The sequence below is a fragment of the Ammodytes marinus genome (genome assembly GCF_949987685.1).
Source record: "Ammodytes marinus genome assembly, chromosome: 11".
In the NCBI taxonomy this organism is placed as follows: Eukaryota; Metazoa; Chordata; class Actinopteri; order Uranoscopiformes; family Ammodytidae; genus Ammodytes; species Ammodytes marinus.
In genome coordinates, this window is record NC_137215.1 from 14,758,518 (window position 1) to 14,784,836 (window position 26,319).

Below are 26,319 nucleotides of genomic sequence, written 5' to 3' on the forward strand. Positions count from 1 at the left end.
TCCTTTTAACATCACACACACACACACACACACACACACACGCAGACCCAGACCCGTAGACCCGTATAAAACCAAAAAGTATTATATATTTCACCTGAAGCAGCCCTTGTCCGCCCTGCGTTGTGCGTAAGCAATGCGTAAAAAGCCAAGATCCTTTTAGGATTTACAATATTAAAACGTATAGACACTGATAGCCGATATAATAGGCTATCTGTCTGCCCAAAAACATTTTAAGCGATAGGCCTGTTAATAATATAATATAGGCTAGTCCTCTGGATTATATTAGAATTTCAAAATGTTATACATTTAAGCTTCATGTAGCCTATTACTCGCGATTTAGATATTTTAACTTTACAGAAACGTTGTGATGTTTTATCATACAACAGCGAAGTGTTTTGTTGCTTCTTTGCCAACATCTCTGTCCTGGCTTAAGACAGCAGTCAAGCGAACTGTCTCTCTGATGATTAAACGTTAGGGATCATCTTTTATCCGTGTAAGATTTTACATCCTCCCCCGGGAGAAAATCCTCACATTTCACTCACTGGATATTTTACTTGGCTTCCCTCCTGTGGCTTGACGCTCCGTTGAATTGTGAACTTAATAACAAAGATCGTGTATTGTATAGGGATCGCTCTGTTAAAGCTTGGATTTTAAGAAAACAGTATTCCCCATATGTTCATATTCTGACAATGATGGGAGTTCATATTTATGCTGAACAGGTGTATTCCTTGTCTGGGCCAAGGATGAAGATTATGAATTTATTAGGCTATTTCATTCATAAACCATGCCGCGTGTAAGTTCTCCGTCACTTCCGCTGCTGATGCTCTCTCTCACCACCCCGTCGCCATCCATCAGACAAAGTCCTCTATCCTTCGCGTATACGGTCACAACAGATGGTGTGTGTGTGTGTGTGTGTGTGTGTGTGTGTGTGTGTGTGTGTGTGTGTGTGTGTGTGTGTGTGTGTGTGTGTGTGTGTGTGTGTGTGTGTGTGTGTGTGTGTGTGTGTGTGTGTGTGTGTGTGTGTGTGTGTGTGTGTGTGTGTGTGTGTGTGTGTGTGTGTGTGAGAGAGAGAGATAAATAATATTCTCAGTTGATTTTAGTTTCAAACCATTTTTATTTTTTATCATCCAATTATTTTATCAAAAAATGTGCACAATATAAAATTCTTAAACAAAGAGTTTTTCTCGTTGTTTTTCAAAGATGAACATAAGAAAATAAAGAACGGATGATGCTTTCTACAAAGATATGCGTATAATACAAACACAAATAAGTACTGGCGTATGGCTAATGGAATCAATAGCATAATAAACTGGAATACAAGAAAGAAAATATTCTTTAAAATGCAACATTAGCCTATGCTGTTTTAGAGATAATTATTTAAAAACCTCTCGGTGCTGAATGAAAACAACAAACGTATCAAAAAGTTCTGTTCGTTAAAACCCTGTAACCCTGAGAAAATAAGCTGGATTTACAGTTAGCGTCGTGCATCAAGAACCTGTACCTCAGCTTTGGCCGTTTTGTTATTCTTTATTTATTCCCAAGTGCGAAAATAAAGACTTTCTCCCTAACTTATTGAAAACCTTTTTGGAGATATAAAACAATCTGCACGATATGGCTACTCGTCCTACTAAATATGCCTTTTATTCTCCTTCTTTTAATGTCCCCTCTATATTGCTACAAAATAAAAGATTAAACATTATTTGTCCAACCACTCTGCAAGGCAGCCACCGAGCAGTTCTGGCGTTTCTGCTCTCCTGTTTCTCGTTCTGCCTCTTAAGCGCAGGTTGTGGGAACAACATTTTGGTAATGTGCATATTCATAAGTCAGGCTATTTCATCTTTTATGTAGCTTTTATGAAAAACCCTGTATTGTGTTTACCCTGTGAAAATAAAACCCTGTTTTCTCCAAAAGACAGTCTACTGGCTCCCCGTTGAGCTTGGCCAGTTGCGATCAATAGGCTTTTTTAATTGCGGAGGTCTAGGCCTAAATATGAAACCCTAATTTCCCCTATACAACCTTCAAGTTTACCTAAATATAAGACTCGAACACATTCATCATTTATTAAATATCAGACTAAAATTGGATGTTACCTTCTAAACAACAGGTTTTAAAAATACATTTCAAAACGAAAATTAAAATATAAGGCAAATTACGATTTTATACAGCCTTATTTAGGCGTAAAGATGGTTAGCCTATTATTTTAAAGCAGTTTCAGGACTGCAGTCACCCCGGATCAATTAAGCAACATCAGTTTGGTGAAGTGAAGGTGCTAACATGGGTGCCTCTCACGGCGTCCTGCCATCGAGTGTTCAGACGGTTATCGCCGCTTTGTTCGCGTTGCTGTCGCAGTTGTTCTTGCTGTCCGCAGTTTTCTTGTTTTTGCTCCTTCCCTTTGTGTTGGGCAGCTTGTTGTCTTTCTTCCAGCGCATGCGCCGGTTCTGGAACCACACCTTCACCTGTCGCTCTGACAAACAGAGCGTGTGGGCCACCTCCACGCGTCTTCGGCGCGTGAGGTAACGGCTGAAGTGGAACTCCTTCTCAAGCTCCAGAGCCTGCTGGCGTGTGTAGGCCGTCCGTAGCCGCTTTGGTTCCGGGCCCATGTGGTTTGGATTCACTGTTTAAAACAGATTAAATGAGGAGAGACGATTAGAACGAGATTTTAGGCCTATTTATTTTAGTATGTATCCATCTATCTTTATGTTTTTATTTAAAATTTTTCTAGGCTATTTTAGTTAAAAACTTTAGCTTATTTTACTAGGCTATTTTATTGTCAATGTATTCGTAGTAGTAGCCTCAGTATAGCAATAACTTAAACTAAATTAAGCTCAATAAAAGTAACAAGACTGGAATTAAAACTTTACAAATTATTGTTATCATGTTATCATTTTAGTTAATCTTCATTTGTGGTTGACTGGGAAAGGGTCCAAGAAGCTTTTTGTTCATCCACAGCGTTGCACACCAGAGACACAATTTCAAGCTCTCCTACGCACGCACGCACACACACACACACACACACACACACACACACACACACACACACACACACACACGCACGCATGCTGTGGCAGGGCCATAAAACTTTATAGGGGTTGTAATTCTCCCTGACTCTCACTGAGATCATAAATAACTCGACAACAAAAAAACGCTGCTCACAAATGGACAAAACACTAGAAAGAAAGGGAGAAAGGGAGAGGGCTTAAGAAGAGCGAGATTGTGCCTGCAGATAAAAAAAAACAACACCAAGGGAATCAAACAAACCGAAATGAAACGGGAGACTTTAAAGTATAGGAATAGAAAGATGAAAATCTCCTGTCTCACCCTGATTGATGTGCACTTTCTTCATCCATGGGTAGACAACAATAGGCGGCTTGTCTTTTCCCTGGCAGGCCGTTTTCCTCTGCACCTGAGCGGATTTTGCACAGGTCATCCAGGCCTGGCACTGCAGGTCACCCACGGGGAACCTCTCCTTGCCGGTTGTGTCCGAATCTCTGTATCCGGGGAAGGGCGCACTTTGGTGCTGCGAGTGGTCCTCTCCATCCTCCCGGTGGCGCCCCTGCAAAGAGTGATAGCCGGTTTGTTGTGGTGTGTATGGAGGCGGAGGAGGCTGATAGCCACGTACATAACTACCACTGTCCTGAGGGTTGTTGTAATACCCCCCTTGTTCACTAAAATTACTGTAATCTTCTTCACACGGCGGGAACTGCGGCTCAGCATATTTACAGCTCACCACGTACGACTCCATGATTGATTTATAGCGAGGCTGGTAGGAGAATACTAATTTTTCTTTCTCTCCCCTCTGTCTCTTTTTCCCCCTCTGGCATCAAGCCATCCTGCGGCTGTCAAATAGACGGACGGCCGCGCGGGTCACGTGACCCTGGGGCCAGCCAATGAGAGGCGGCACTTGGGCTTGTTTATGTCAGACGTAGGCTAATGGGATAATTTGGAGAGGGGAAAAAATGTTCGTTATAGGAGTAATGACGTTTTGCAAGCGTGGAGAAATGGTTAAGAATATTTGTTTGTGGACTGAAAGACTCTTTAAAACAAGTATCACTAAAATATGAATTAGAGTTCAGTAATATAGCCTTTCTCAAAAATAAATGTGAATGTAGTCGTCTATCTATCTATCTATCTATCTATCTATCTATCTATCTATCTATCTATCTATCTATCTATCTATCTATCTATCTATCTATCTATCTATCTATCTATCTATCTATCTATCTATCTATCTATCTATCTATCTATCTATCTATCTATCTAAATCCCTTCATCATCCCCTCATCTGTCCACTCCCCACCCCCTCCCATATACAGCACCTATTGAGGACGCACGGACAGTAGATTTATGACTTTTAGCTGAAAGACTTTCACCCCCACACAGATGGCCCGAGCTGAAAAATTAATCTCGCCCATATTGAAGGACGGCTGGGCCGTATTTGGCCTTGTGGCGAGTCAAAGGGTGGACAACAAAACATGACCGGTCAGAAAGGGCTCCAATACAAGAATGAGATAAAAGGTTCCCAGACAGTGACTAGTAGTTGGCTTTGTTAGGCCGGGGGTCAGCCCGAGGTGTCCCGCTCAACACCAACTCGGTTTAAAGGATGATACAAAAATGCATCGCTCGGCTTAAAAAATGACGCCAAAGACATCTGAACGAGAGAGAAAATGCGACAGGGCTGAAAAATGAAAGCGAATTAGAATGGATTTTTTTTTATCGAAAAAAGTGAAGGAGATAAGTGGGAATATGTTAAATTGAAGCCCTCCCACGAATAAAAACGTCACATAATGAGGGTGCCTTTTATTCCGTGCGCAGTGCATGCGTGAATATTGGGCCTTTCGCTAAAATGGAGCTCGTTTTCTGTCCAAACTACTAAATCAAAAGCGTAAAGAAATCAGCCCTGCAGGAGGAGTAGACCATAAATCCGTGTAATACCCTGCAGGATTTCTTCTTTGGCTGCTGCAACTGCTCTCTAAGGATGCTGACGGTCTGATGCTCAGCCAAAAAGCCGTTAATATGTCCTGAGATGTGCTATTATATAGCCTGACACTACTCTAATGAAGAGAGGGGGAAGGAGATGTTTTTTTTCTGGGCTGCGGCATCAAAGGAGCTCATACGGAGGGTGTAATGGTTTTAAAGATTGTTGGCATGGCTGACCGAGCACAAGTGAACTAAAGATTATATGGGCTTAATCTATCTGATCTTAATGAGTCATTTGTGCAGAATTTGCTCTCCATGAATGGCTGAAAATGAGCTATCAGATGGGTAGAAATAAAGTGACCAAATCTCTATTCTTTTTATGTCAGCTTGAACAATTTTCCCCTTTGTTTCATGGGCATTTGGTTGAAATGTCATCGCAGTCAGAAGCAAAGCCTCTTAACATGAGATCTGGGTGGTCCCATGCCTCAGCATCTTCCACTTACATTTGAGTAGAGCGCTACATATTTCATGATGAGAAAGTTTACATATACACGTTTGTGTATAATGTACTTATAAGGTACTTAAGGGGAATTGAATATATTTAGAAACATGAAGAGAAGATAAAGCCGCATATATGGCTATGGGAATGATTACAAACAAGATATTTGCAATCAGAGATATTCACTGGTTTAGACAAAAAGTGATTTTGACCACAAGCATTCTCCATAATCGCTGATTCCACCTTTTAAAATGTATGATCAGTTAAGGCACAAATAGCAAAGGATGACATGACAAAGCTCAGTCTCACTTCCCCATCACCTAATTGGAGCTGCTTGCTGCTTAACATGGACAGTTTCCATAAGTAGCCCGCAGGAAATGTGTGAATTGTAGAATCTAATAGGAAACAGGTCCATAGCGGTCATCAGTTTTTCATTCTCTTCCCCTAGATCTTGATCGATGGTTAGTCGTCGCCCATAGACTCCCCTAGAACCCAATCTGTGACTGAGACAGCTCCACACACATTCGGTTCTACAGGGTATGTATGGGCGAAGGGTTGACTTCTCAGCTGGCTGCTGATGACTCCTTTTTGTACTTGACAGTGATTTACACCTAGAGATTTTTTTCCCTCGTTGTTTTACTATAACTCTACAGTTAAAACCATTCAACCCTTGCCTTCATTTTGTTTCACCATTTGCACATTTCCATTGTTTAACACAGGATTTATCAGTGTCAGTGTATAATGTAATGGAACCATTAATTGTCCTGTAGCATGTAGCTTTTTGACATCGATAACTCATTAAGGGACACCACATAAATTCTAATGCATGCATGTAATTACTCTTAGCAAGCGGGAGCATCCTCTAGCAACCTAAACAGTGCACTGTGTTGGGGGATTCTGCATGACATATGTCTTGTAGTGCACATGGGGGGAGAGTGATTACCTGAACAGAATAGCAGGAAGGGTATAGGCCTATAGCTGCTCTTCCAATGTAAAGAGAGCTTAGTGCTTATCAAAAGGCACATGATGTAACAAGTGAAACGCCAATGGAAGAATAAAGTGATAAACCCCAGCATTAACAACCCCTGTAGATAAGATTTGTCAGGCACCTTGTCCTTGCCACGCTGCTGTGCCTTTAAAGTAATTAAACAGAACAATGGTAACTGAAACACTTAGAAATCGTGTATCGATGTTTGACCGTCTCTGTCATAATACATCATTCAGATCAGCACTGCAAGATCATTTTTCTAATTATGTTTAACCTTCAGCTCTCCCAGTGAGTCAAGCTCTTCATTGAAATATATGCTTGTACATTCGTACAAGTGCAAAAAGTGTAAATAAGAATGTTGAAACTGTGAAATTAACAATTTGTTATGCTTGGTTGAACTGGCCTTTTGTTATTCTGGACATCTGATAACAATCTGTGTGATCAGCAGTAAGAAAAGTCCAAATGTGTTCACACTCTCATCCCATGTGGGTCATAAGGACAGAGTAATGACTGTTGGTCACTTGCCAAAGCTGGTAAAGAAGCCACCAGCCTGTATACAAGCCACCAGCCGCAGTGCAAACGTGAGCGGCATCGAGATGGTTGCTAATGGCAATTTCCAAACTTTGGTCTGGACTTCCAGCCTGGGCTACATTACAATTGCTTGAAAAGTACATAGCCCTGAAGGCAAGTCTAAATCTCTCATTAACATCCTGCGTAAACCCATTTATGATCGTCCCCACTCCCCTATAGATGTTTAAAATTCAACATATGTTGTCAGTTGGATGTTGCAAGCTCTAGAGGTTTAATCTAGGGATGTTTGAGTCAAATTATATCGTCTATACTGATATGAGATTATATTGTCTTTTTTTATTCAACCAATATTAAATAAAGGGTATAAAGTTCTGGGAAAAATAAAGACCCCACTCCAAATGTTGAAATGGCCTAAATGAAAACGTTAGGAGGAGGGGGGTTGGTATTTGGGGAAAATGTTGTCGGCTATAGAAGAAAGCAACATTTTTAATTTCACTCAAAAATATAAATAGTGAAACCAGAGACACTCTCAGACTCATAATCGGTAACTAAACGAATAAGACTTCAACAGAACTTTTAAACTGCATGTAAACACCTTTATCCGATCTACTTCGCACACACATCGGCACAATAACGGACAAGAGAAGTCGGATAAGAACACCTAGATAACTCGTTCATAGTCGGCATTCTCTCTGCATGTATACAGCAATCGGACATCACATATCGGAGTTTGCTTCTGCGCCTGCTCGAGAAGGAGACAACGTAAAAAAATAGTAGGGTTATTGCATAGATAGTATATAAATATAAATAAATATTTATATATATAATAATTTATATTTATAAATATATATATATATATAAAAAATATTGCCGGAAGGGAACCGGACGTGGCTCTTAACCACTTGTTGAAAGGGCTACAGCGCCACCTAGCATAGTGGAGACAGCCATGCATCGGACATTTATCCGATTACTGAAGGGCCATGTATACTCAGACAAGTAACACGGTCCGTTCGAGTGTCTAGTTCGGTATATGTCTTAATCCAATCTAGTTGTGCCATGGAAACGCACTGACTGATGGTTTGAAGTGGTCTTGTAATTTTTCCAGAGATGTTTAAATGCGTATTTTTATTCCACTCTTTTTTCCATTTGACTCTTTTTCCATTACCACACAATACATCATGTCTCTAACTTTGCACAGTATAATGTATTATGGGACTGACTTGCAACATGTTATATGAATGATAAAGGAGGTGTTGCACATGTGTACTTATTGTAAGATTTGCTCGAAATACCTCAGAGACTCTGTTTCCACTCCTTGCTTTGGGCAATTCTCTGAGTTCTGCCAGGGACTCATTTTTGCTGTTTACATTCACTACATTCCCATGGCGGTTTGAATGAGGGGCTGGTGAAAACTCTGGTCCCAACCATTTGTTGCTTAAACAAAAAGCTTGGGTTGCACGGAGCAAGAGGAATAGCAAACTCCTGATGTAAAGTGAGTTTAGTTTCTTGTGTAGCAGTGTGGAAAGGTAAACACAAAAAGAGTTTTAATGCCGAACTAAACATTGATTCTAATGACTGTGGGTGAATAATGATAGTGCAGACTTTAGAGTGCCCATCTGTAGATGTAGAAAGCACAAATGGTTGCAAATCTTTTCAATTTAGGACAATTAATCCACGCCTTGACTGGAAAAAAAAGGACTTTGACCTAAAACTTTCATTTTTCACAGTTATTCCAGGCTAAACTCTCATGCTGAATGGGGCTCTGAGACCTGGAATCATTAGCTTGCACCTTTTGAATGGGGTACCCTAGCTCTGAACTTTGGCGGACTCCTTTTTAGAGGCCACAACAACAACGGGAGTGATGTTTCGGTTTTTGAAAGAGCATTCTTCTTTAAGAATGTAGCCTAGCTGCCGTCAGGTCGGGAGAGGGTCAATCAGAATCGTTGACCGCTGCTTCACCGTTTCATTAGTCCTCGCGCTGGACAGGGCCAGGCAGGGGCTCGCGCTGGGGACCATCCAGAGTTCACGCGGCCTGCGGGAGTCGCGAGCCCATTGTCTCACTGGTTTCTCTCTCTCTCCCTCTCTTGATTATTGTTGTGCAAAAGCAATGATGAAATTAAAGGGTTAACGTTTTAGAAAGGGTGATGGTTAAAAAATAAATATTGCCCACTGATTTTTACTTTAATAGGCTAGATGAGATTATCACAAATTAAATAGATTTTTTTTCAGCCAGGCCTAAATCTACTATTGCTGTAGATGCCTTTTAATCATTCTTGATCTGATTATTGGTAGGCTATTGATTGACGTCGAACCGTAGGATAGCCTATTCCACTACGACGAATATGAATTTAGGCTACTCTTCGTCTATTGTCTAAACTAATGTGCGGTATTTATAAATATATCTTTCTTGGGCTAGACTATTATAAGATTGTCGCATTAATAAATTTTCAGACCGACTGTAACCACAGACAGCTCAGTAAGTCTATTTGCAGCTTCCCATATGAACATTTCTATCTGCGGAGGTCTGGGACCTCCTAAATATATTCTTATATTTTAGCTCTTCGATATAAAGCCATTCAGATGTGGCTTTTCTTTCTGGGGGTCGTTTCACTTTTTCATCTTAGACAGGCTGACCGCCGGCTCACCCCTCCGCCCCCGGCCCTCTGCCGGGTCAAAGCCGAGCTGAGAGCAGCTTTAACCCGGTTTAGACATTAACTGCGACCTCCAGCCCTGGGAACCGCGTGTACAGTCTCGGACTGACCGGTGCAAAGAGAGTAGGCTATGATGCCGAAAAGGAAAAAGATGTGACTGTAAATTATAGACAGCTGAGACACTGAGTGCATTTTAACTCGAATCAAATGGGACACAAACACTGACTCCAAACGGTAGAATTGGCAGGATTTACTTAGCCTCCAGTTGCAGCACAAAACGTTGCTTCAATCATGAGCGAATCCTGATCACAATGTGATGACTCTAAATGAAACCTCATCGTTACATTATAATAGCCTCGTTATTAAATGTCCAGTAGGATGATTATTATTATTTTTTAAATGTGGGCCTATAGCCTATTTTCCAAAAATATGTTAGACTTGTCTAAAAAAGAGACAATAGAGAGATAAAGACATTGCACTAAGTAGCCTAATGACAAACCAATTAGGCCTATACGCTTGGCTATTTCAATATGCATACAGCCAGTTTGGGCACTATAAATGAATCTGAATTCATCAAACCAGGCTGCATAGAATTATAAGATTCTTCCATAATAATACTATTAAATTAATTCACGTAAAATACAAAATTAAAAATAGAACATTACAAAACTACGTTTGTGAACAATCCAATAAAGTAATGTAGTCAATTCCGCACGTGTTGAAGCTAATTTAAGTCACCAACAGTGTTCTTAAACCCTAAACATTATTTGGTCAACGCTTGTTTAAAAGATTAATGTCGCCGTTGTCTTGTATTTTTTTTGCCTGTCATCAGGGTCACCAGCTGTGACTATAATCAAAATGTTCTCCTCGTCGTAAACTGCTGGTGTATAGTTCCCTTCTCGCTTCTGTTTTATAGCCTGTATACGAGTGAGGCTTGCTGTGAGCAGAGATACTCGTAAAATGTAACATCTGAAGAAAGTGCCATAACTCCCGATAACTGTGTTTACACATATCAAACAGCCAGTAGCCTATACGGCAAGGAGACGAAATCATTTTGAAAGCTGCAACAACACCATGGCTCCCCGGTCATAATCCTATAAAGTTATTTTCGAGCCTTTGTTTCCGTGAATTTCTTCTGAATTGTTCAGATATTTCTACGCATTTGGCCTTTTTAATAACCTAATTTTGGTTGTTATAAATGTTCATATTTTGTTCTTTCTAAATGAGGGATTGTGATGTCAAATACCTAATCCGGATAATCCTCAATATATGGAACAAGGTTAATGCAGCTTCAGAAAGTAAAATAAAATAAATACTGTACACCCACTTAAGAACATATTTGCTGCGTGAAGTGTGCGCCACAAAGGCGATCGCTGTGTCATGTTTCCTAAGAAACAAGAAAAAACACAGACGCAGAAATATCAGAGATCTGAACATAATCAAAAGGAGATTATATTTGATATAGCCTAATTATTTTCTCTGTAATGGGATGTGTGGGCATTTAGAATTATTAAAGCTATGATCCTATAATAGTATAGTCCTCATTTGAAAAATAAATGGGAAAACATTTTTTTCCACGGGCCTTTTAGGGAGACTACTTACAAATGATTCAAACAAGTTTTAAAAACGAATAACTGACATATTTTTAGCGTAGGCCTACTAAAACGACACTAAAACTTAAAACCGAACGTATTTCAGAAACCAGCTTCCCTGACTATTTTTATCCTGGAGTGATTTCTTCTGTTGATGTAGCATTACATTTTACAAACACTAATTTTATTTGAAAAGCTCTAGATAACAAACTTCAACAATAATATCTAAATTCAACAAATGCCAAGTCTTACCACTGAAATTTCACCAAAACAAAGCCCTGAAAGATTGAATTTGATGTCCGAATGTTCTTTCAGCCAAACCGATAACCACTGCTGTGAGTTAATTAGATTAGGCTATATGTTGGACTACAGGTGGATCTCTGGACCCTTGGGGGCTCCCCGGACCACAGCTTTAACATCCCCACCTCCACCATCTCTGCCCACCTTCCCCCAGTCATAACTTCATATCTGTGCCAAATATGAAAACAAGACACACTTACTTGTTCTGCTCTGATCTCGCGTTAAAATACGAATGTTCGTTACAGTAAAATCCCGCTGGAAGGGATCCAATCTGATAATTTCAACCGTCTCCGATGTTTCTCTCAGCGACACAAAGAGCATTCTGTTGATTTCGGACAAATATCGGCTACCAATCCCATCTGGCCGCCTGTCGGCTATTCTCTCTGAGTTATATTTTGGGGCTTGTCAAACGCCGGCAATAAAACACACTTTATTACTGTCACGTGCTCAGTTCTTTTCCTGCTCCCACGCGGGTTCATAAATTATTAGGCCCTGCACCGAGAGCCACTTTATTCGATAATGGCGCCAAAGGGAGGGGGTATAGCCTTTAATCTCTGGGGTTTTGCGCGTTTGGAGATTAAAAAATAGGGGGTTTGTGGTGATTCTAACGTGTTCTGATTGGTTGTAAACTTGCCTTTTTTTCTATTTTCGATTGAATATTGCCTATTTTTGGAAAAAAAAATCGGGGTTTTTTCTTCTTTTATTTTTAGAATATAGCTTGCCAAAGAAAACTTTATTTTATTTTGCTGAGGTTCAATATAATTATCGCTTTCTATATGATAGCCTTTTGGGGACATTTTGGGGGATCGGATAATGGAGGGCTACACATGATCTCTGCTGAAATTGTGGTGAAAAGTGGGTTACATCCGTGCGTAAAAGTGATGTCCCCTGTGCGTAAAAACGGAGAGTCTGCCTGCAGACCCCCGTGTGGTTTTGCACTGCAGTCCTTTCCTCCACAACAAGCACAGACTAAACGCTGTTGGCACTTTTCCGGATGTTTCTGGAATGCTGTTTGGAACATTTGTTTCCTGCTTTGATTTCCGTAAATGGGGAGCAATAAAACCATAAAGTGGCTCTGTGTAAACAGACAGGCTGTGTGTGGCTGTGTCCTCAGCAGCCACAGGGTCGAAGTGTCAAAACAATACATTAGACCAAAAGTTGCAACGAAGCTTCAAAGAAAGTCCTACTTGAAATTACTCAATATAGCCTATGTGAATAATACTAATATAAATAATAATAATGCCCAAACAAGTTTAGAATGTGCCTATCACGGGCACGGCATTCATTCGGTAAGCTGTCTGCAGAAACACTTAAATAACATTAATTTCATTTATTTTGAGTCATGTTTAGCACAAAACATTATTTGTATGTTCGTTTTGCAACTTGTTTTTAGTTTTTTTCATTTTTATCGATTTCTATAACTATTAAAATGGCTATATATAATGCAAAATATCCCCATAATGGTCAGCATCTGCGTAATTAAATAAATAATTAATGCTCATGCTTAAACTGATTATCACAAATGTAGTTAAGCGGACAAGATGTTTTGTTCAAGAAATGCATTGCGAAATAAACCGTTTTCTTAATCTTTCCTTTAATTAACAGAGTGTCACCGTTTTTTAAACCACAACCCAGTAGAATCTGTGATTTATAGAGTGCGAGCTCTGGCGAATTGCCTAACAACGCCTCCCAGCTGCCGTAACGTAACATCACATCCAGAGAAGCCCCCCAAAAAATAAAGGTCCAAGGAACTTCAGTACGCCCTTCTAGAGGTGCATTCAAGGTAACTGGGAGAAAATAACTGCCATGACCTCCGGGACTGTGGTATCGTTACCTGAGTCTGAAATGACATGATGAAAACCCGCAGAGACAGTTTCATCGTTGAATTTGTAGCGCCATCTAGTGTTAAAAGATACACAACAGCGCGAGGATGCGGACGCACATCTAAAGTGCAGAAGAAGTCTCATCTTAAACGTTTTTGGGCTTTTTCTTCTTTGTTTTCTGTTGCCTACATTTATCTAATTTCGTAGCATTGGAATACATTTTTTACAGTTATATACGTCGCTCAGTTTGGTAGTTAATGTCAAGCATTTTAAACAATATTATTCCAATTCCATTTTGTTGAGAAATATGCAGCTTTGATGGAGGGATTTGCGTTTTGTGTCCTCTCTGCACTGCATAGTGTAGCCTCTATTTATTGACTGATAGTTCCCCCTAGTGGCTGATAATAACAACAGCACTCTTGTCTAAACTGCCTAAAAATCAACCTGAATGTCCATCAACAGTTTAAACCAAAGTCCCACTTTAAATTCAAAGCCACAAAATAAAATTACTACTTGTTACATCTCACACAGTTATATCTGTTATAATCTATATGTTTAATCCAGTATATTATTCATCTAACACATGTAGAACAGACACATCTGAATAAGAAATACCATAGAAATATCAAGTGAGAATAGGAAAAAAACTGAGAAACAGAATATAAAAAATTTAATTGTTCTGTGTTAACACATGTCTTTTTGCTGTGTTTGTTTGTTACCTGCTTCCGATGAAAATGGCTCACTGCACCACTTCAGGTCATCTGCTCAGTATGACTTGAACCTGAAAGATGAAGGAATATCAGAAACACATGATCAGTGACATGCATAAGAATGAGCTTCTTAAAAGAATAAAGTCAGTGGTGGTGAAACATCGAAGACAAGTCATGACAGAAAGGTATTTTGTATTCAGAAGTAATGTAACATTATCCCACATGATCCGTTGTGCGGTTGTTTGGCTTGTTCAGTAAAAATCAGGCCGTGGGGACGAACCTGCAGGTGTTTTTTCTCCTTGTAAACGTCCAAGCTGAATCTGAAGTCTTTGCAGCATCCTGCACAGACAGAGAGACGGGCGTGTTTCTTGTATTGTAGTGACAGACGACACAAACACATCTCTAGGTGTGGGTTTATACCTTCATCATTCTGTCTCTGTCTCTCTCAGGCTACTTTTCTTTCTGCCTGTCTTGTGTCTTTCTGTCTCATCGTAATTTAATGTTTGTCTTTCTCTGCGTCACAGTCTTCCCTGTCTCCTTTTGTCTCTTTGTTTCTCTCTCTCCCACACATTGACACATAAACGCGCGTGCACACACACACGCACAGATTCCCTGCTGCATTGCAGTAGGTTGTAAATATCAAGTGTCAGCTGAGCTTCACTGAGCAGCACCAGTGAAATACTGTCTTTGTTTCTTTCTATCTCTCACACCCCGCCTTCTGCCCTCATGAAAAAAAGATGAAATGCAAAATTACAAAAAAAAAAGAAAAAAAGGGGGAGTAAAATACTGTCTCTGTCTGTTGGACACATAGTCTGCCCTCATAAAAAAAAGGAGTACGTCAATGAAAACAAAAAAAAAACACGTAGAAAAGGATTCCTTCTGTCCATCTGTGCAAGTGCATTCATGGAGGATAAATTCAATTTATTTTACAGAGGCCCCAACATATTTCATATAAAACCACTATGAAGAAAGATAACCAGAGGAAAAGGATAACAAATGAAAGAAAGACAACATTGTGTGTCTGCTGTCAGGGCATAAGATCAGATGAGAAACAGAAAACGTGTTCATGGCACCTAAAATCTCATTTATTTCTGTTTGCATTAAAATAACCCAATTTTAGTTTTTTGATTTGTGATGAAACGCATGCATGTCTATATATATATATATATAAAATAAATCAGCATTTTAACACTTATGAAGTGGGTCTCATGATCAAATTTAGGTGCAAGACTGCACTTTAAAAAACTGTCTCTGTATCTGCATTATACATCCAAACAATATGTATTTATATTCTTAGTATACTTTTCTTGCATGCATTTATGACCCTTCACTGAAATATCTAGTGGTATGTACACAAACATGTACACACTTGGATATAATTTAAAGTTTGGGAATTGCAAAGGAGTGCAATTTTCTTTTATCATAAGTGTTCTTTCTTGCATTCACAACCATTTCCAGTGCAACCTGGCTGGTCTTACAACAATTATTTCTTGTATCTCCACATATGCAGTTGAGTCCTAAAGGAATTAGTATTATTATATTTAGCTAGTGGGTCAATGACGAATAAGGGTCGTCATGATGGTTTTTTGAAAATCTTTCAAAAATATATTTTAAAAGCATCCTTGAATCAATTTAAAATATACATTTTGTGTTTCTGTTAGTTTTATTTCATGGGAAATGGGATTTACACAATTTTCTACTAAAAGTAGGCCCAAATGGACCTGACAATGTCAAATGGTGTAACCACAAAAGAATAAGAAATATTCATTATTTTGTCCACCATAGTGTAATATGAGTGTAACTCATAAGAATAATAACTTCCATTTCAAAATATCACATGAAAAAAGATTTTATTTGGATAACCCCTAAATCTAAATTTTATGCGTTTTTGCAATTTTGAGCAGGACGTTAGCTGGAAACATCTTGTTTTCTAAATAATTGTTGACCAATCATGTTAAAAGTGTTAAAAATGATTTAATACATTTAAGAAGAGTAATCAATTCTGGCCTACATTAATTTACATGTACATTTTGATTTTTTTAGGAAAAATACTGGGTACACCATTTGACACAAGCCAGTTACACCACTTGACGGTGTTGCTTCTACAGCCAAAAAGTTGAAAAAACAACACTGAAATCAGGCACTACAGTCAAGATAGTTACTGTGTTTGGACTTGCCATTGGATTTTGTTTTCATGTACTTAAAACATTGGTCAACAAATACCATTAAGGTGACTATGGAGTAATTATCTATCTTTATTCACGAGCGTGGTCTTCTGGTTCAAGAGCATGCCGTATTGTTTTCACATTCAGATTTTGTAATTATATGCTCTTAAACCTAAAGAAAAAACACTCTTAAATAAAGATCTCCATGGATGACAAAAATGTTCTAGGGTCAAACTCATTTGATTGTATTTATGGAAAAAATTCAATCAACAACAAAATGTCTTAACAAATTGTGTATTTGTGCGTTTAAGTGTGTCTATGTTTGTTTGTGAGAAAGAGCTAGGTGGATGGGTAGAAGAGACTAGGAGATTCATGTATGTTAAGGGTCCTGCTCCTGCATTCCCTTTTAAACAGTGAATTCATATCTAGTTATATCAATCTGAAAGCAAGGTATTATTTGGTTGACGGTATGCCTTGTGATCTGATTACATTTAAGAAAAAAGCTTGCAGCAGCACATGTGAGTGTGAGTGCACGCTTGTTTCTGTTCATGAAAACTACCTTTCCTGTCCTCTTTTTGCAAGGTAATTGGCTTGTTTCCTCTTTTGAATGTGTCATCTATTGTAGAGAAAGTTGCTCAATTCTGCAGCCTAAATTTGATTAACATTTTCTACTATTCACAAATTGTTGGAGTTCTAGGTATTTAAAGCTGCTGTTCATCCTTCCACATTAGGTGTCACTGTTCATATGCTTCATTTATATAATTTATTCATGTATTATGAAATTATGTGACATTAAAATGAAAAGGAATGATATAAAAATATGCATTGAAGCTAAGCATGAATTAAAAAATCACAAAATCATGCCACTTTATGATTTCATCCTAGCCGTACCTAGCTTTGGTGATAAAATTGTGGAAATACCAACTATTTTAGAAGATACAAACAATAATAACCTAAAACTGGTTTAAAAAAGTAATTGAGCTCATATTTCATTTTAAACCAGTATCATAAACTAGTGAATTTTGAAAAAAATTGACAAAAACCGAGATGTTTGTCAAATTAGTCAAATGGTGTAACCGGTTACACCATTTGACATTTCGACTAAAAATCTATTTTGACAGGCATTATCATGGACTCATATCTGAGGACATGGTCTTGGTGTGAATAAATCAAATATAATTCTTAAAACAAATAATACTATTTATGTAAAAAATATTTTTTCAACGTTTTATTTGGGTTACACCATTTGACATGTAACCCAAATGATACTTGACATACCCTAAAAGTGCAAATATCTTATATTTCTTGGAGAGCTCTTAACTTTGGAATGCAGCAGTCATGTTCATCAGGGGTCCTTTACTGTTCTTAAAGATTTGAACGAAATGGCACCTTGAATGATGGTTACACCACTTGACAATTCAGGACACTCGCTCGCTCCCCAAATTATTAGAACAAATATGAAAGTTATATCTAAATATAATTTATATACTCACAATGACCTCCATTTTAGGATAATGCCAAAATAGTTTATAGGATGTTATATTGAGAAATTCACTGTATTTAAGCAAGTTACATTTTGTGGTACGAAGTTTTGACGGTTACACCACTTAGACATTTTTGCCTTTTATCTCCAAATATTCTCTCAAAATTTAATAAAACCAAAAACTTTTGAATAGGGTCTCTAGAAATGAATGTGTTAAAGTAATGTGTAAGCTTTTTTTTTGTTTCCACATTTTCAAATTTAATTTAACCTTACGGACACAAAAAAATGGGCGTCACGTCATTGACCCTAGTACCAGTCTGCAGACACAATAGAGCCTGATGTATGATTACCATTCAAACAAATTGGGTAGGCTATTCTGTAATATTCTGCATTCCATTGCTTAATTGGATAAATGTATCAATTATGCAACATGAGAGCATATTGATTCATGAACTTTGATTACGTAAGAAATCCGGAGCTCAACATAATTACTGTAGGCCTATTCGAACAAGCATCTAGTGGAGCATGCTCGTCAGTGTTAAATTGCAGTTCAATTGTCAAAGCTCGTTGTTCGTACCTGATGTGAACAGTCTGCTGGACTCCATTTTCCACTGCAGCATCCTGAGATCAACAGAACAAACAAAAACATTTAAAAACGAATAAAAACCATACCACAATAAAAGAAAGCAGTCGAAATTCGTTTGTTTGTTTGTTGTTGTTTTTTCAGAGAGTTTGGAAGATTTCGACTAGACAGGAGAGGAAATGTGCAAGAGATGATCTACGTACGCATTTTTTCTTCTGCCAGTTGTTTTCACATCAGCCTCTCGGTAATGAACGTTATTTGGTGTCTGATGTGTGTAAACACGGGACCTTTACAATAACATTTAACGAATAAAATCGACAAATCTATATAGTCTTGGGTGGGGGAAGTAGGCCTACTGCAGAGAAGAAAAAAAGAATGTGGAGAAACCTTCCATGGAGGCGCGCGGGTTCCGAGCAGCAGTTCTGTGCTACCGAGAGCGCGCGAGGCAAGGCTGGAGGTGAGGGCTCACTGCACGCGCACACATGACAGTTAGCGGCCAATGGCGGCCAGTGTTGGCTCGTAAAGACGGCTTTATGACCTGTGCGTGTGTGTGTGTGTGTGTGTGTGTGTGTGTGTGTGTGTGTGTGGGAGTGAGAGAGAGAGAGAGAGAGAGAGAGAGATAGAATCATGCAGAAAGAATGGGCAATGTGTGACAGCTGCATTCGAGAGCATGTCTAAATAAATAAAATAAAAACAAGCACGCACCAACCTTAAAAAATATAAAATCAGGTAAAATCAGCCTAAACCCTTTTTAAATACATTTGTCTTTGAGCCAATCTACGTTGCAATTATGTTACATGTATTGTAGACAAGGCGGATTAAGACAATTAGGCCTATAGTATTTTAAAAAAAATTAAAGGAAAGAAAATGTCATGTGAATGATATTTAAGCCTGGAAACAGGAAACCCAAATACACCAACATGAAGCAATACTGCAATGTAGCCTAATCTTACCCCAAATTCATTAAATTTAAAAATGTCCATTAATGCATAATGGGATATGGATAGCGGACATGGCTATAACGAATGTGAATATGTAATCGTTCCTAAAACAAAAACAAAACAAAACTATTGAATTAACATTTTTTTGCAATGGCCATTTCAGCTGTAAAAAAACACAAACTATATTTACAAAAACTACTAAACTAGATAAGTTTAATACCGTGCAATCATGACTCAAATTTTCAGAAAAAAATATTACATCACTAAGATCACTTTAAATGTGCTAAATGAAATGACACTCAGAGGAGGAGTTTCCTCTCCCAGCACAGAGGGAAGTCATTGTGGATGTATATTGGGGTGGACAGTATGACCTCCAGTATGGCTCTTTATGGCAGGAGAGCTGAAGGAATCTCCCATTAAAACACCCTGCTGTCCGTCCAGTAGGCTGTGTAGTTGTTCTCTATCTTCAGCAACTTGTGCATCGGCTCCAGAGCGGCACAGAGCCAGCCTTCCTTGTATTTTATGTGATCAAATAGATGCTTCATCCTGTGGTACACATTAAATGGTCTAAGTTTCTCCATGAAGTATCTGCTCTGTTCAGTCCTGTAGCGTCCTTGTTACATTCAGCTGTCCAGGTTGAGTGTTTGTGCAGCAATTAAACAAAAATACAAATAGACAATTTCCCCTGAGATCAGATTCACTGTTCAATTTCTCTGTCACACGATGAATATTATGATTTACACGAAAAAAAGGAATCAGAAATGTTCTGTATATTATTTGTCAGGGGAATTTTCCCAGCAAAATAATTAAATTAAGATGCTTATATTTTATTGCAAAATTGTATTGCAAAATATGAATGTTATATTCTTGCAATGATGTTGGAATATTATTATCACAATGTCTTACAGGTAACGTATTTAAACCTACGAGAACAGATTGTTTTGCCACTTGGGGGCAGCAGAATCAAGTTGTGAACACCACACTGCCATAAAAGGTGATTTTACGTCAGACTGTTGCATTTCTACATATCCAGTAGTTATGTAGCAACATAATCGTTCTGGCCACCTGAAAAACCTAAGCCTGACTGCCCATCTGGTACTGAACATATATAGTTTTGCTGCTTAAAATGAGCTATGAGAGCGGCAAGACTCAACCAAAATATCTGATGGACATTGCATGTGTGCGGTTTATATTAGTGTCCTCTATTAAATGCTGAACAAAAAATGCCTAGGCAAATTTGCTACATAGGCTGTCTTTTTCAAAATTATTATCATTTTGCCTCTGACATTTTTTATTTGATTTATTGGGATCCCAATTAGCTAAGGCCATAGGCACAGCTGTTGAGTGGACTGCCCTCAACACCTGTGCATTTTTACATTGCAGTGCATGCTTACATTTAAAAACGATGAGAATATACAAACAAGATCAAAACCATTCAAGTCATGGTCAGGCCAAACATAAACGTAAAACTCATAATGAAATAGTATATTGGACATAGCCCAATATAAATAAAAGGGTTATTAATCTCACCTGTCCAGTTTACTGCTTCATAATTTTCATTCTTTAAAATAAGTCACAAATGTCTCCCTAATTCAACAAAGTGAAATAATATATTCACTCCCACTCATTATTTCTGCAAGGGAAGACTTTTGCTGCAACAAAAGTGGTGTGTTTAAGGTCTTAATTATTTAACCATATTAAATTTCAACTGAAATAACTGCCTGAAAGACTTAAATAAGCTGTAAAAGAAAATGTGTGAGGGCATTTTAATGGCCACTGAATCCTAAAAAAACTTTGCTCATCATTATCAGAGCGTGCTGCTCAGTGAGTCTCATTCATCATTCCAGAATGGGCTAATTTAAACAATCTTTCATTTAGTTCTTATATGGTGCATTTACAATGTCTCTTTTTATATTTGATCATTTCCAACTTTCTTAAGTGCTTTTCCCCACTCTTCCTCCCTTATACAAGTGAAAGTATAGCTGCCATAAAACATTCTTGTTTTTATTCATTACAATTGTTGACATTTCATTTTAGGGGGTGAAATACTACCATCCACCTGTGCTTCGCTACCATTTTAGTTGAGCTTTCTCTTTTCATGTCTACTTTCTGAGAAAATGAGCAGACACATATTTTTACAACATTTAACTTCCTACATGAATTAAAAAGGTAATTAATGTTATACAGAGAATGGCCCTTTTAAAAAAGGTAATTAATGTTGTAAAGAAGGACGGTCAGTTCGGGCATCCGAAGTTATTAATCCGCCCGGTAACTTCCATCAGCCAATCACAAATGCGCATCCGGTTGCCAGGCAGATTCGAGTCTCCTTAGAATGTTACGGCGGGAAACGTTAGTCCGAAAGTAACAGACATATGAGACGGAGAGAGACGCTGTTGGAAGAGTGCTGTTGTAGTTTATTGAGAAATATACAGTTAAAGTGTGTTTGCTCGACATTAATGGCTATGTGTGCGTCCATAGAACCGTGAGTATTATTTACATGGTTGCAAGTTCATATTGTATTGTGTATATTGTCATTTGTCTGCATGCTCTGGATTGTTTAATGTGAGAGCAGTTATTTGAGTTTACCGTGTACGTAATGGCCAGTATTTTATATGTGTTAATTAGATGCATATGTTTACTGTTAAGTTTTATAGAACTTATTGGGGCCATCTTATGTATTATTTAGGATTCACTGTAATTGTGTTCACATCTGATTAACATAGGAATTAGTACATATTGGTTAATCTGTACATAATGTATGCCAGAGCATTTAACTCCTGTTCATAATAATAATGTATATTATTTAGACTGATTGTATTATTTTATGTTTCTGTTTCAGAACCACACACACACACACACACACACACACACACACACACACAAACGCTGTACGTGCTTGCGAACTGTTAAATAAATCCGTGAAGAGATAATCCTCGTTCCTTTTGCATTCTTACCGATGCACCGCAGTGGTCACAAACTATCTAACCAACAAGCATACAGCCCTCCATTACAAATGTTATACAGAGAATGGCCCTTTTACATGATTAGAGCATTTATGATTTGTTTGCATTGTGTTACTGCTTTACAACACTTTTTCATCTTAAAGTAATTAGCTCAAAATAAAATGGATATTTAAATACTATGAAAGAAGACGGGGGACAATTCTCAGCCATAGCTGATGTTTTTTATTCTGTTTTTCCAACTATTGGTCAATGTGCTTGCCCTACAGAGACCTTAAAGGGTAGCTAAGTATTTTTGAAGTGGGGTTGTATGGGGTACTTAGGCATAGTTAGTGTGTTACCTTATGGAGATGGCAGTCAGCACAGTCACTATAGGTAATTTGGGGGAGACTTTGCTGTAGCAGAAGTCAGCCTTTTAATGTTGCAGAGGGGGCTAAAAGAAAAAGGTTTTTCCTCCACATGTATAAATGCTAACGTAAAACTTAAATATCCATTCAATTGTATGCTACACTGCGATTTTTTCCACAGCTTAAGTTTCCGCAAGACAGCCCTTTGTATCACTCAGACAAACAGCCTCTAGACTAACGCTAACTAAAGCTGTAGAAAAATGCTCTGTATAGCGTACAATTGAATTTGTATTTAGATTTTTGGTTAGCATTCACATATGTCGAGGAAAAACGTTTTTCTTCTGGCCCCCTCTGCAACAGTACAAGGCTGACTAATGCTACAGTGACGCCTCCCTCAAACTCCTTAAAATGATTGTGCTGACCCCCATCTCCATAAGGTAACACACTAACTATGCCAAAGTACCCCATACAACCCATACAAGTTGTGAACTATCCCTTTAAGGTGTTGGTTTTATCTTGAAGATTAAAAATAAAGTGGAGGTATTAATACAGCTGATTCCAGATGCAATACACCATTGTAGAACAGGATTTGTTTCCCTCTGGGGTCTACGGCCGCGCCGGGGCGTACGCGCGTGCACACATATTTTGATTAATATCTCCCTGAAGATATAGCTAAAAAATAAAATGAAAACATCATCTCAAACTAGAGGTCCTCCTGTTTCCGGAGAATGTTCTTGTGATACTGTCAGTCCCTTACAGGCTTAGAAAACACCGCGAGAAGCAAGACCCAGAAGCTCCCCAGCTACCACTTAGCTTGGAAATAGTGCATAGAGTATATACATAGTATGAAAGTAGTTTGTTATTATTGTTTTTATATTTACCTAATAGTTTGTTTGAAAAATGTTTTGTGATGCTTCCTTTTTTATTAGTATACATCACATGAATCATTATATTTGGTTCAAAGTCTTCATTCAGTCTAATTTCCTAATGTTTTTTGAAAGTAGAGACAACATTTCTACCAAAAAGCGTCTGGACTAAATTTCATATTAGTCATGTTGTGTGCACTTCCCTACTGTGTGTTGGAAAATGTCCACTGCATTTTTGAAGCTCAGGAGAAGCAATTTCAAGAGCCAAAACAATTCAACAGGATGACTAAAGGTTCTTCTTTCATACAAATTTCCAGGTTTTTCAAAAATCGCAATTCATTTTTCAGCATTTCAGCCAATTATTTATATACACAATGGTCTAGGACATAAGTAGACCTCAGAAAACAAAGGCCTAATGTGTTCTGAACATTTCCATATGAAACACTTTGGTATAATATATCTTCTTGCACATTTAAAATAGGTTTTTATAGAAGTATGTAAAATTGGAGAAAATACCCTTTTAAACCAGGATGGGTTTTAAACCAGGATGGATTCAATTAAGCATCATAACCATTCACAAATTGTCATTTAATATCACTTCTCTCTTGGTATTAACCCATTGTATCACTAATTTAAGTCTTTAAGCAAATACAGCTGGGAAATTGGATGAATTTCAGTGTATAAATATTGTATGGATAAATGCAGTGGAAAAAACTTACAATTAAACTTATTATACTTCAGTTAATGCACTGAACATTTGTGTAAATTGACAGATGAAGCAGCACTGGTGGAATGTAACTCAGTACATGTGCTGCAATTCAGAAGGAATTATTTTGACTGTGGCTAATCTATTTTCCTAGTCGATCTAGGAACCGAGAGCTGTAGAAAAGTCAGGTCCTACCGAGATTTGAACTCGGATCGCTGGATTCAGAGTCCAGAGTGCTAACCATTACACCATAGAACCGATACATGGAGACGTGCCATGTAGAAAGAACAACGCCTCCACCCAGCGGCCAGAGTCCGCAAGTACATGCCTAACTGCTGATTCTCGGTGTTGTTTGTTTTTGTTTTTGACCTACGTGGTCAAGTCACACCTTTTAAATGTTGTCATTCAGCCGCGTCACATTGAGAAAACATAATTAAAAATGTCAGTTTATTGACAAAAATAATTTCGAATTATTATCATAATTTAATTCATCAGGCCTACACATTTTATTTGTATCCCTCTTGAAACGAAACCTTGAAATAATGTATTAAAGTATCCTACTATATTAAAAGAGAATTCCTATTAGGCTGTATAGCAGCCTATAGCCTACAATAGGCGTACTAGTAGCCTACAATTTCCTCCTAAAAATAGACCTAGTCGATGCTTCGGTAGGGCCTAAATGCTGCAGGACTTTGTCTCCTAAATATCTTAATTTCGCATACTCATGTTATTTTAGTCGTATACTATGAATGAATGCAGTGTTATTGCTGACTTTGTGTTGGCGGCAGCATTTAATAGGGAGTGTTAATTTGAACATTACAATTACGGTCCTATTTAATGTTTGCAGCTGAACTAGGGGCTATTTCTTGTTATAGTTCCCTCGGGATGCGGCTGCTACTTTCATTTGATCTCTAGTTCGGTCTTAGCTACATTGAGTAAAAACTTATCATTTTTTTGTGTGTTTTGGGAAAAATTAAGAGACGAACCAAATGATCAGTGTCCATGGTTTTACTATAGAAAGGTGTGTGTTGCCGTGAAATTAGCATTTTGTTTCTATAGAACACTGACAAAAATTCTCCCAAATTCAAAACAAAACCATTTTCATTTGGAGCATTTCCATTAATTAATATAGATATTTTTGATTTAAGACATTGTCTAAATGGTCTCTTTAACTTATTCCAGTGCTATGTTCCAACACGACATATTATATTGGCTTATCCTTCTTTGCCTTTTTTACTGACTTGCTTATATCAGTGGGGTGAAACTGTGTAGTTTATTAGGTTATTTTATTTTGTTATTACGATATGTTAAAATAAATATAATTATACTATCACTGTTTTGCCTTTATTAGCCTTCATGTAGTTTCTTTTTAATACTAGCCTATAAAGCTATAGCGTTCAGTCAATATTTGGAAATAACTCACACAGCGCGCGCTCAAGCACTGACACTTTAATTTAGCAAATGAGACGAGAAGCTTCTCTCCTACTTCTTATTCATAAGGAACAGAAATAAAATCAATTAGATTCCTATACACTGCAGTGTTAAATTATCTGCAACCGAAACGAATCAGTATTTATTTTTAAAGTTTGGACCATTCGTTTGTTATAGGCGACACCAATGGTCTGAGGTTTGAAATAATGATACAAAATAAAAATAAAACAGCCAAACGCTATCAGGCTTTTGTTTTATTTCCGTATAATGAAATTCCCTTTGTTTTGTCTGTCGTGGTCTGAAGAAAAGGGATTGAAGCTGTCTGGGCTCATCTGCAGACAATGACTTTAACATTTAGAAGGACAGTTGAGGCTCGAAGGCAGGAAAGGGTGTCCAATAAAACCATATAGTCACGATGACTGTCTGGCCTAAATTACTTTATGGCAGCTCTCATGGTGTGTGTGTCTCTGTGTTGAGTGTGGGGAAAGTCACGTTTATTCTCCAAATGCATGCTGTTGCTTTATGACCCTGCAGTAGGATGAGCGCTGAGCTGATTATATGGCCGCAATAAATGAGGGAAGCTACGAGGCGCTGCACTGACTTTGACAAAACAAGGAGGCAGACAATTTCTCTCTGTGGACTCAAACTCGGACTAAATACCTGTGAGCAGTGAAACACCTTGACGTTGGCATAATGTAATCATAATTAAAAAAAAACTACAGCAATCCTATTATTGGTCTATGATGATCCGAAACATCAAACATGAAATACCACTATTGTAGTTTTTTTCTCTTGGACCATACCACAATAATGATGTATAGGCTTG

At 38.1% G+C, this 26,319-nt stretch overlaps 1 protein-coding gene across 1 annotated transcript; it reads right to left on the reverse strand.

Moving 5' to 3' along the window:
* Nucleotides 1-2,309: 2,309 nt before the first annotated feature.
* LOC307257617 (homeobox protein Hox-D4b-like) lies at nucleotides 2,310-3,821 on the reverse strand (the record flags this gene model as incomplete). The annotated part of the gene is given in 3 exon segments (XM_080036875.1): nucleotides 2,310-2,614; nucleotides 3,319-3,803; nucleotides 3,805-3,821. Coding segments are annotated over 3 exon segments (807 nt in total).
* Nucleotides 3,822-26,319: the final 22,498 nt, after the last annotated feature.